This window comes from Dipodomys merriami, unplaced genomic scaffold, assembly GCF_024711535.1.
Source record: "Dipodomys merriami isolate MVZ:Mamm:240054 unplaced genomic scaffold, mDipMer1.0.p SCAF_63, whole genome shotgun sequence".
In the NCBI taxonomy this organism is placed as follows: domain Eukaryota; kingdom Metazoa; phylum Chordata; class Mammalia; order Rodentia; family Heteromyidae; genus Dipodomys; species Dipodomys merriami.
The window spans coordinates 7,756,319-7,769,120 of NW_027206213.1; the positions used below are offsets into that span (position 1 = coordinate 7,756,319).

At 37.3% G+C, this 12,802-nt stretch overlaps 1 protein-coding gene across 1 annotated transcript in view; it reads right to left on the bottom strand.

Annotated features, from left to right (window-relative positions):
* Positions 1–617: 617 nt before the first annotated feature.
* The window catches only part of LOC138815271 (proto-oncogene c-Rel-like), a 31,151-nt gene continuing 18,966 nt past the window's right edge, over positions 618–12,802 (bottom strand). The window contains exons 5-10 of the mRNA XM_070004575.1: positions 9,486–9,626; positions 8,228–8,332; positions 7,904–8,116; positions 6,793–6,861; positions 6,584–6,652; positions 618–4,680 (exon numbers count right to left, since the gene is read on the bottom strand). Coding sequence (XP_069860676.1) covers positions 3,899–4,680; positions 6,584–6,652; positions 6,793–6,861; positions 7,904–8,116; positions 8,228–8,332; positions 9,486–9,626 — 1,379 coding nt within the window. The 3' untranslated portion in view covers positions 618–3,898. The remainder of the gene's footprint in view (positions 4,681–6,583; positions 6,653–6,792; positions 6,862–7,903; positions 8,117–8,227; positions 8,333–9,485; positions 9,627–12,802) is intronic.

Genomic DNA, 12,802 nt, shown 5'->3' on the forward strand with positions numbered 1-12,802 from the left:
TTGAAGCCAGCCCTGGGTGCAAGTCTGTAAGACTGTCTGTCTCCAGTTAGCCAGCAAAAACCTAGAAGTGGATCTGTGGTTCAAGTGACAGAGTGCCAGACCCCCAAAAACCTAAATTCTAGTAAGACACACACATACAGAGGCAGTATATTTCACACAAAAAAAGTCATCTGGGCATCACTGCTTTTTCTGCAAGGTTAAGTATTTTCCCTTTAAAAACCATATTTTTGCCCAGTTTTGTATTCACACCTATGCCATTTTTACCTTCCTCTTAATAAACAGCTACCATTTATCCAGCATCATCTATGTCAAGGACTGTAATAGGTATGGGAATCTGGGAAAAGTGAAGCAAACCCTTCATTGTAATCCAGTGAGTGAGAGAAGGGACCAAGGCTAGGAGAGAGAAGCCTAGTATTAAAGCCTATGTGTTGTCTGGTCAGGTGCCAGTGGCTCATGACAATCATCCTAGGGACTCAGAAGGCTGAGATCTGGGGATCATGGTTTGAATGCAGCCTGGGCAGGAAAGTCTATGAGACTGTTAACTCCAATTTACAAAAAAAGAAAAGAAAATTGGAATTGGAGCTGTGGCTCCAAGTGGTACAGCACTAGTCTTGAGGAAAAAAAAAAAAAAAAAAAAGCTCAGGGGCAATGCCCAAGTCCTGAGTTCAAGCCCCAGGGCCAGCACCAACACCAAACCAAAACAACAAGAAAAAACAAAATAACAAAAACACAAAGGCTAAGTGGTCTAGTTGTACAAGATCAGAACCCGAATAGGTAACATGTATAGAGCCTGAGGGAAAACATTTTTAACTGAGGGAAATTGGTGTTTTAAATCAGAGCATATGGGAAAGATTTATTGGGAGAAAAAAGTAAAGGCTTTTACTTAGCAGTAAGAATGAAGATTTTTTTTTTGGAAGCAGATTCAAAAGGACTAAGTATGAGGGTGAGGAAGATTTAAATATAATTTTGAGGCTCCTATTAAATATTTGGGGTTTTAGGGGATTAAATTCAGGGCCTCATATTTCTAGGTGACGGCTCTACTACATGAACCATACCACCAGTCCTTTTGCCTTTAGTTTATTTTTCAGATAGGGTTTCACATTTTGCCTGGGCTAGCCTCAAATTACAATCCTCTTATCTTTGCCTCCCAAGTAATTGGGAGTAACTGAAATTACAGGTGTGTACCACCATGCCCGGCTTGTTTTTGAGACAGGTCTCACTATATTTTACCCAGGCAGAAATTGAACTGTGGTCTATATCCACCTCATTTGACTGAAATGATTCATGTAATTTTATGGTTTGATTGGACATGAAATAAGTGAAATAACACATTGATTCTAGCTAGGAATAAGTTCAGTATTTTGAGTAGGTTCCAACTGTAAGATAGACTAGATATTCAGTACATTATCCAGCATCATAATTCCATCATAATTATTATTACCAAAATTCTAATTCCATTTTACCATTGGGATTATTTTGACTCCAAACAGTTTAGATTATCATTATAAATACTGTATTTTAATGTACACAATTCTAATAAAAACCAAACATTAAATAAAATGTAAAAATCACAAACATCTAGTAATTATAGCTATTCTTTCAAAAATAAAAGTTCTATTGGTAACACCTGAAATGTTCAATAAATATTTACTGAGTGTTTAATATGAGACAGACAATATTTTACAACTAGAGATTCAACAGTAAACAAAACACACAGGTTTTTTGCCCCTTATGGAGCTTATATTCCAGTAAAAGAAACAAACAAATGCTTAGTAGGGTCAGATCATAATTAAGTGCAGTGAACCTACAGAAAGGAAGGTCAGGAAATGGTGATATTTAGTCAAGGTAGGCCTTGACCAGGTTAACAGTTGACTGAGACCTAAAGGATAACAGAGAGTATATTGTGTATATATCTGGGGAAAGAACAAAGTACCAAGAGCAAAGAGTCTAAGATAGAAATGTACGTGGTGTTTTGAAAAGGAACACTGAGGTCAGAGTGCTTTGAGTCAGTTTCATGAGGAAGGAAAAGGTAGTACATGAGGTAGGATAGGAAGTCTAGGTCTGCTAATTCTAAGGCATGACCTTTACTCCGAGTGAGGTGGGGAATCACTTCGGAAGTTTTGTGTGAATTAGCTCAAAATAATTTTTTTGAAATAATCACTCCAGTTTTTATGAACTGCTAGAGCACAGGATGTAAGGAAGGTTTTTGAGGCTAATCCTGGAAAGCTGGGTTAACAGTGGATTTGCTGATGGATTGGATATAGGAAATATAAGAAATAATCAAGGATGACACCAAGGTTTTGGCCTGAGCAACTAGAAGCATGGCATTGCCATTTACTGAGTTGGGGAAGACTGAAGGAGAAGCAAGTTAGGGAAGGAAGATCAAAACTTATGTTTGGATAGGTTGAATATGAGCTTTAATTAGATTTCTTGATAAACATGTCAAATAGGCAGTTTTATGAGATCACTAGAAGTGAGGGGATACAAGAAGTCCATGGAAACTTCTTCTTCATGAAAAATGGCTGTAACACTAAAATTCTAAGCAACTTTAAAGGGTTAAATAGTATAAAACCTCCCATACCATGAAAGCTCACTTCAACTGCCTTTTGCCCAACTTAACATTTAAAGAATTTTTGATTTACATATAAATCTAAGAAATCCCTAGAGGCCTGAGGAAACCCCGTAGGGGTCGGCTTGGCCTAAGGGCCTCAAAAATAATAAATTTATTTTTCTCAATGGCACAGCCATTACAAGTTTATCTTAACTGACATTGCTTGAAAGCAAATGTGAGTTAACTCATTTAACTAGAAATACATTAATACATTATAAAAGAAGTATTTTTTTTTAAATCAGGGAAAACTAGACCTTAACTTTACCATTCTCTTCAAAATCTGTCCTATGGAAATGGTAATTCTTAGAATTCACACCACACATGATTATCAGGTCAGATCTTTGAAAAGAAGAAATAAACAGTAAAATCCTTTTAAGTTATTCTTTTTTTTTTTTCTTCAGTACTGGGGTTTGAATTCATCAAGGCCTTTTGTCTAACAGATAGGTGGTCTGTCACTTAAGCCACACTTCCAGTCTTTGCTTTTGTTATGTTTCAAATTGGGTCTCATTTTTGCCTAGCCCAGACTGGATTATGAATCTCCTACCTGTGCTTCCTCATGTTGTTGGGGATGGCAGGTGGGCACCACTGTGCCCAGAAGTCAGGCTTCCCCTGTAGCTGCTAACAAGAGTGCATCACCACTGTACCTAACCATAGGTTTAAACAGTCTTGTGAACTTCTTTTTGCCCAAACTGTCCTCAAACCATAATCCTCTAATCTTTGCTTACCAAGCAGGCTTCAGACACTGACCTGGCTTAAATGTCTATTTTAAAATATTCCATTTTCAATTTTGCATCTTAAATATCTAAAGTTTTATATTTCTCTGAAAAAAAATTCTGGAACTCTCAAAAATAAATAGAATTCCATATTGTATTTTTCAAATACAAAATACATATGCATATATATGTATATATGTATATATATATATATATATATTATATGAATGCATGTATGTATTATCAAAATGACTGAACATTTAAAAATTAAAATTCTGCAAGTTGCCAAGCACTGGTAGCTCACCCATAATCCCAGCTAAGCAGGAACTGTGATCTGAGAACCAAGGCACAAACCAGCTTGGGCAGACAAATTTTCAAGACTCTTATCTCTAATCAACCAGCAAAAAGCTGGAACTAGAGTAATGGCTCAAGTGGTACAATGCCATCTGTGAGCAAAAAAGGTGAGGGAGAGTGTGAGACCCTGAGTTCAAACCCCAGTACTGACAACCAAAAGAAACAAAAAACAAAAACAAAAAAATAACCAACAAATAAAAATAAACCCTGCAAATTATACTTAAAAAAAGTCATATGCAAAGGAGTCACTCAATTGCTCACTTTGCATAATACCAATACTTGAATACTGACTATTTTGAACAAAATTATGATTGTTTGGATTAGTATCAGGTGATGGTTCCGGTTCATTTATCAGATGGTTATCTGCACAACTAAAGTCAGATTGCTCAAATGCATTTGACTGTGAAACAAAACCAGTAGTACTGGAATTGGTGCTTGTGGACATATTGGAAGAAGACATCTGATGGAGCTGTCTCAAGTCTCTTGGGTCTAACATTGCGTTACATGAGGGGTTTTCAAGATGCATGCTCACAAGTCTTGGATGATCGGTTTCCCTCATTCGATCATTGCTGGTTGTCATAATATTCCCAGAACAATTAGAAAGCATGTTCGCATCAGAAATACTATATAAGTCAGCTGATGAAATGGATGATGCTTCCATTCTACCTATATCATCAGCATTATTATAAATGCAGGCATTAGGAGCATGTAAATTATTAACAGAAGGCATGTCTGGAAATGGTGAGATACCCTGTGAAGAGGAAAATGTCCCTGTTGATAAACTATTCAATGGATTTGTGTTGACTGGATGTGAGGTGAGTTGGGCTACTGATGACCAATTTGAAGAAGACTGAGGTACCACTGAGGAAATGGTGGAAGCATGATGTGGTAATCTACTTGAGATAGACACAGGTGAGGAATAGTATGGTTCTGCTTGACTTGAATCACTTGAAGTCTTGATCACTTCTGGCAAAACTGCACATTGAGAAAATAAATTTGATTCTGTGGGAAGAAAATACATTTTACAAAGTTACAATGAATAAAATATTTCAAGCACTATTTCTAAGTTAAAAATCATAATACACGGGTAAAAGAAAAAGGAAACTGATGTAACATTTTGAATTTTTCCCCCCTAGTACTGGGGCTTGAACAGGGTCTCTTACTCTCAGCTTTTTCATTCATGGCTTGGGCCATATCTCCTGTTCTGGCCTTTTGCTGGTTACTTGGGAGGTAAGAGTCTCAAGGATTTTCTGAGGCTGGCTTTGGACCTTGATTCTCAGATCTCAGTTTCCTGAGTAGCTAGGATTATATGCATGAGCCATCGGTGCCAAGCTTGCATGAAAAATTTTTTTAAAGCTCAAACGAAGGGGCTGGGAAGGTGGCTCGGTGGTACAGTGCTTGCCTTGCATGCCTGAGGCCCTGGGTTCAATTCCTCAGCACCACATAAGCAAAAAGAAAAAAGCCGGAAGTGGTGCTGTGGCTCAAGTGGTAGAGCGCTAGCCTTGAGCTGAAGAGCTGAGGGACAGCGCCCAGGCCCAGAGTTCAGGCCTCACTACCAGACCCATAAAAAAAAAAAAAAAGCTCAAATGAATATACAAGTTCCAAACTGAATTCTGTAACATATACCTGTATAATGATTTTCATAAGTCACTTTGGCATATGACATTTCCATTTAAACATGAAAATTTAATTTCTGATTTATTTTTAGCAATATATTTTTGTTCTGAATATATTTTTAAAAAGACAAATATCAGAATTTTAATGAACAGAAATCAAACAGCCAAAATCATCTTAAAATCTTCATCTAGAAGATGAAATGATGGAGAAAACATTCAGAAGGACTGAAAAATATACTTTAAGAACATACTAAGATATAACTGTAAGGCATTACAAAATTTACAGTAAAAATTAATGGAAAAATTAATTCCATACTTATTAATGTATAATGCAACTACTATGTATATAGTAAACCAAGAAAAAAGTGCTAATTTGAAGATACAAGAGGAAAGAAAGGACTTCCCACTAACCCTTTCTTGGATGAATTATCTAAGCCAGAGGTTGGCAAATTTTTGCTTTGTTCCCATGGCCTCTGTTGGAACTATTCAACAGTGTTGCAACAGTGTAAACATATGCATATATGCATGTGTGCATGCACACGGTGAGTGTGCACATGCGTGTGCATACACATGCATACACACACACACACACACACACACACACACACACACACACACGATAGCTACAGCCAGACACATGCAGACACATGGTGACAGCTAGAGCCAGAATGGAATCAAGAAGTCACTGGCTGTGTTGATAAAATTGGTAACTAGCCAGATCTAAATTATATCTTCCATTGACACATTGAAAATAAAATTAGCACTGTATTAATAAAAGATAACTTTTAAGTACTGAAAATTGAAGCCCAGTACTCTATCATTTGAATTATTCCTGAAGCCCTTTAAAATGTCAATTCTTGAACAACAAATCCCCCAAACATAGTAAGTTTCTAACATAACCTTTAGAGGCCAAGTTCAATTCATTTAATATTGAAAGCATTAAAAAATTATGGGAGAGAAAAAAATATCAAGGCTGGGAAGATGGCTCAGTGGTAGAGAGCTTGCCTTGCATGCCTGAGGCCCTGGGTTCGATTCCTCAGCACCACATAAGCAAAAAGAAAAAAGCTGGAAGTGGCGCTGTGGCTCAAGTGGTAGAGTGCTAGCCTTGAGCTGAAGAGCTGAGGGACAGCGCCCAGGCCCAGAGTTCAGGCCCCACGACCGGACCCAAAAGAAAAAAAAAGAAAAAATATTAAAAAGTAGTACTTATTGCTAAAAAATGAAATTCTAATATATTGTATGAAGTAACACTCTTTCTGATCACTGGGAATATCCTTCAGCGGATAAGGTACCTTTTTTGATGAATCTTCCTTCTCCTGTTGATCCTGGAGGAGTAGGTCTTGCTCTCTCTGGAAAATTAGCTGTTATAATAAAGGTTTTCTATTATTAAATGTAATTTGAAAAATTACATTTAAAAATTACAGTTAACTATTTTTAAAAATGGAGCAAAGTAAATAAAGCAAAATCTACTTAAATATGAATCAATCCAAAATATTCTTACCACAATCCTGCCACAGTTTATGGAAAAGTAGAGTTGTTTTTTGTTTCTTTGATTTATTGCCATAAGTATCTGATTAAAAGGAAATCAGGAAAGCAGGTGAAAGATCATGGGGATTATGCACTTCAAACAGGCACTTTATTTGTGCATAGAAAATGCTTTAATGCCCATAATATTGATTTAATAAGTATTAGTAATATAGAATATATCCCACATCAGTAGTAAGCGTTATTTTCCTCTTAATAATAAGGCTTAAAAACCAGGCCCGGTTGCACATGTCAGAGAATCCCAACAATTGACACATAAGAGGATCATAAATTCAAGACCAGCCTAAACTATACACCAAATACCCATTTCACAAAACAAAAAGTCTATAAAGTATTCATCTTGTTTTCTTGTGATATCTGTAGGTCAGTATCAATAAAGTCTGATTAAGAACCCCAAAATACTCATTTGAGCAGCAAGTTTTCTATCTATAAAAAGGATACACAAGGGGGCTGGGAAGGTGGCTCAGTGGTAGAGCGCTTGCCTTGCATGCATGAGGCCCTGGGTTCAATTCCTCAGCACCACATAAGAAAAAAGCCGCAAGTGGTACTGTGGCTCAAGTGGTAGAGCGCTAGCCTTGAGCTGAAGAGCTGAGGACCATTGTCCAGGCCCAGAGTTCAGGCCCCACGACTGGACCCAAAGAAAAAAAAAAAAGGATACAAAAGGGCTGGGAAGGTGGCTCAGTGGTGAGTGCTTGCCTTACATGCATGAGGCCCTGGGTTCAATTCCTCAGCACCACATATGCAGAAAAAGCTGGAAGTGGCACTGTGGCTCAAATGGTAGAGCACAGCCTTGAGCTGAAGAGTTCAAGGACAGGGCCCAGTCTCAGAGTTCAGGCCCCATGACTGACAAAAAAAAAAAAAGGTTTAAAAAAAAATCGGACTCCCCAAAATAAAACAGAAAATTTCATAAACATTTTTAGAAACTTTGATTTTTTTTCAAATTGATGCAAAGAAGAAAAAAAGGGTGAAAACTTCTAAGAAAAAAATGGTTATGAACACCCAAAACTGTACTCAAATGCATCTTTACTTTAAGGAATATATAAATCATTACTACCAAAGTACTATACCTTTTTCATCTGGCAGATATCTAAAATCCATAGATTTACTAACTTCCTGGTCAGAAGGTCTTCGCAGTTGCATTTTCACTGTGACTGGCTCTGATATAACTTTGCAATATGGAGGAGTCTTGAAAACAATGGCAACTTGACGATGTACATCAGCTTGTGAAAAGATACCTTTTGCTTCCCAATCATTCAACACAAAACGAACTTCTATATCATCTAGTGAATAAGAAGTCAAAGAAGTAGTAATGATAGAAGAATCAAAAAAAATGTACATCTGAATCTAAAATACATTCTTAATTCAATATAACAAACAAAATACATAATCACCTTTCTGAACTTTATCACAAAGTAGAAATATTTCATCTCCTCCTTTGACACTTCCACAGTTTTTGTTTACACGACAAATCCTTAATTCTGCAGTATTTGGGGCACCTATGTATAAAGAATTTTAAAAATTGGGTTGCTATGTTAGTAAGACATTTTTACTACATTGTAAGTGATAGAATTTGGAGACAAATTATTAACAGAACAGATAAAAGTTTTAGTGTGAAAATAAAGGACATGAAGTACATTAAGCATTCACGTCTATCCTACTTTTAGATAACTACTTTACCTAACTTGGTTTAGAACCTTGTGACTTCATTTGTAGATAGTAACATTTTTTCTAAATAAATCTCCCTGATTGAACATTATGATTCTTCTAATCTATATTACATATGGTCATCAGGAGCAGTCCTGGATTGTAGTTAGTGCCTGGTCTACCACCTCAGCTCTAATGTTTTTATATCATTGACCATATTCCTAGAGGAACATAATTTTATTTTTGGGCAATGAGATTTTCATAATTCTTTCTTTCTTCCCAACATGATTACTTTCATTCTTCAAGGCATTCAAAGCTCTCTGTGACAAGGATACTTAGATCTACCTTCATTGCTGTATGGCCCATTATCTTTCTATATGCAGGTATAGCTATATCCCACCGGTGAACATATCTCTGTGTGTGTGTGCGCGCATATGTGTGTGCGCGCATATGTGTGTGTGTGTGTGTGTGTGTGTATTAAATGTAAAAGGCAATTTCACAATGTTTTCAGACAAACATATCTTTAATTTTTTTTTTTTTTTTGGCCAGTGCTAGGGCTTGAAACTCAGGGCTGGGTACTGTCCCTGAGCTTCTTTTGCTCAAAGATAGTACTCCACCACTATGCCACAGCACCACTTCTGGCTTTTTCTGTGTATGTGGTACTGAGGAATTGAAGTATGGCTTCATGCATGCTAGACAAGCACTTTACCACTAAGCCACATTCCCAGCCCTGATGCAGCATTTAACATTTCTACTTCAGAGATATAGCTGCATAACATATATAGTGTACACAGACATTTACTGCAGTATAATTGTTAGGGAAAAAAGAAAAAAAGATGAGAAGTAAATAAAACAGATATCTAGGGTAATGCTTTTTTTTAAAATTAGGATTCAGCCATGAAATATGTAGCAACTGAACAGACAATGTAGGGCATGGAGTATAGCTCAGTAAGGTTTTTGTTTGTTTTTTTAAGGTAAGACTATAATATAAGAAAATGTACTTACGGTTGTCATAAATTGGGTTAGAGACAACAGGAGGAAGAGCTTTTGTCAAATTACCACATTCATCAGGAAGGAACACTTGAAAACACAGTCTCACCACTTTTAGGTCACAATCTTCAATGTCAAGCAGCTGTTGTTCAGGGACTGAATAGTACATTGGCGTTTTAGAATGCAGAATTGTCATACAGAGCTAAATCCTGCTAGGTCATACCTTTATCCACCATATCCAATAACCTGAGTAGCATTCAAATCTATACTAACAAAAATAGGATGGTATACAATCTCAGGAATGACTTTTACTATTAGCAGGTACTCAGTAAACAGTTTTTGATAAATAATAGACACTATGAGCCTGTCACTAGTGGCTCATGCCTGGCTGTCATCCTAGCTACTCAGGAGACTGAGATCTGAGGATCATGATTTGAAGCCAGCCTGGGCAAGAAAGTCCATGAGACTCTTATCTCCAATAAACTACTCAGAAAAAGCCAGAAGTAGCACTGTGGTTCAAGTGGCAGAGAACTAGCTTTGAACACAAAGTGGCCCAGGGAACTGCCCAGGCCCTGAGTTCAAGCTGTGGGATTCCCCGCCCCCCAAAAGGAACTGAGGACAAATATATATTTGGTCCTGTCTAAATCCAGTCTCCTAAATCTTGCAGGAATTACTACAATTCTCTCTTTCAACAGGTTTCTAGAGGACTGTTAAATATTCCCAAGTTTTAAACATTCTTATCTATGTTTTCAATTGTATGTGGAATCTAGACCTAAAATGTTGATGGCAATAGTAACAATCTTGGTTACTCAGGAGACTGAGATCTGAGGATCATGGTTCAAAGCCATACTGGACAGGAAAGGCTGTGAGATTCTTACCTCCAATTAACTACCAGAAAACCAGCAGTGGAGCGATGGCTCAGTGGTAGGGCACTAGCCTTGAGAGATAAAGCTCAAAGAGAGCATTCAGTCCAGGAGTTCAACACCCATGACTGACCAAAAAAAAGAACTTCTCAAAATGTGAAGATCCTTGCTTCACTTGTAACAGAAATTAATTTAGTGGGTTTGATAAGGAAGAAGAGGAGAAAGGAACAAACGAATTAACAAATGGAAAAAAGCAGGTAACAGAAAAGAGTGGAGAGTATGCTAGTAAGACATGGTGAGCGCATGTCTACATATGGACTAGAGAAGTAGATCTATTTCATACGGTGGATCATTGGAAAAGTTAAGAAGCACTGATTTTAAGAGCAGATTCCCAGGTCCCACACCAAACCTGAAAATGTAACCTAGAATCTACATTTTAAACAAATACCATGGAACTCCTATACACATTCAAACTGAAAACCACTGCTGAAATTGATTTGGAGCCACTGAAGGACACTGATCAAAGTTCTGAACTGATCTTGTTAGTTAGGAAGGTTAATTTTTTATTTTTAATGCCTAAAAGGCTGTCAACATAACGATCTAAGTTAAAAAATGATGCAAAGCTGGATGCCAGTGGCTCACACCTGTCATCCTAGCTACTTAGGAGGCTGAGATCTGAGGATCGCAGTTCAAAGCAGGAAAGGGCAGGAAAGTCTGTGAGACTCTTATCTCCAATGAAAATCACCAGAAAACCCAAAGTGGCGCTTGTGGCCCAAGTGGTTGAAGAGCTGAGGGACAGCGCCCAGGCCCAGGGTTCAAGCCCCACAATTGACAACAACAACAAAAATGAAGCAAGTTTATATTCTTACAATATCATTGAAAAGATTAGAGAGGATTGGACTGAGAGGGAGAACAAAAGTTTTTCTAAAATAGTAAAGGGTTCATGAAGCAGTGGAAGAAAGTAAAGGACAGATAGATATTAGAGTTGTATATGTGACTAAATGCGGAGGCCATTTAGGTGTTTTTTTTTTTTCTTTAAAAACTATATGGCTATATGATCTTTTTATACTTTGAACAAGAGGGGCTTCACTGTGATAATTACAACTGCATATAATATATTATGATCTATGGGCTGGGAAGGTGGCTCAGTGGTAGAGCGCTTGCCTGCATGCCTGAGGCCCTGGGTTCGATTTCCCAGCACCACATAAGCAAAAAGAAAAAAAGCCGGAAGTGGCACTGTGGCTCAAGTGGTAGAGTGCTAGCCTTGAGCTGAAGAGCTAAGGGACAGCGCCCAGGGCCAGAGTTTAGGCCCCACGACCGGACCCTCCCCCCCCCAAAAAAATATATATATAAATAAAATGATCTACTTTACTCCATTTTAATCTTACCTCCTCTCCTTCTTTTCTACTCGTTTTTAACTATATAACCTACATAAAATTAAACTATATAAAATTTGTGTTTTTAAAATTTCTTTGAATTAAAAAATGTATTATTATTTTTTGAATGTGCTTGGTCAAAACCATGTGTAATAAGTCTGAAAAAAAAAGGCAGGCTTACTGTATGTTAATATATGACCATACATGTATAACAGAAATTCTAGAAAAATATGTGTCAGGACTGGGAATGTGGCTTAGTGGTAGAGTGCTTGCTTAGCACACCTGAAGCTCTGGGTTCGATTCCTCAGTACCATGTAAACAGAAAAAGCCAGAAGTGGCACTGTGGCTCAAGTGGTAGAGTACTACTAGCTTTGAGCACAGAGAGGCTTAGGAACAGAGTGCCCAGGCCCTGAGTTTAAGCCCCACAACTGACAAAAGAAAGAAAGAAAGAAAAATATGTATCATACTTAACAGTGTATCTCTGGCAACTAAGATCAAACAAGGTAATGGAATTTTGCTTTCAGCTGTATACTAAATTCTATGAAAGTAAAGACCTAGAGAAAAACAATGCTCACTGATGGTTCATAAAAAGCAGTACCTGATTGTGAATATATTATTTAAATTATCATCATGTCTCTTAAATTATTTTTTTTAATTTATATTTTGCCAGTCCTAGGGCTTGAATTCAGGGCCTCAGTCCTGTCCCTGAACTTCTTTTGTTCAAAGCTAGCACTCTACCACTTGAGCCACAGTGTCACTTCTGACCTTTTCTGGTTATGTGGTACTGGGGAAACAAACCCAGGGTTTTATGTATGCTAGGCAAGCACACTACCATTAAGCCAAATTCCCAGCCTAAGTTATTTTTATATATCCAGGATAATTAAGAATCAAAATAAAGATGTCTTTAAAATGACAAACTTATAATCATTTAATTTTTTTTATAATCATTTAATTTTTTTTTTTTGGTCGGTTGTGGGGCTTGAACTCTGGGCTTGGGCGCTGTCCCTCAGCTCTTCAGCTCAAGGTGAGCACTTTACCACTTGAGCTACAGTGCCACTTCTGGTTTTCTGAGTGGTTTATCCGAGATAAGAGT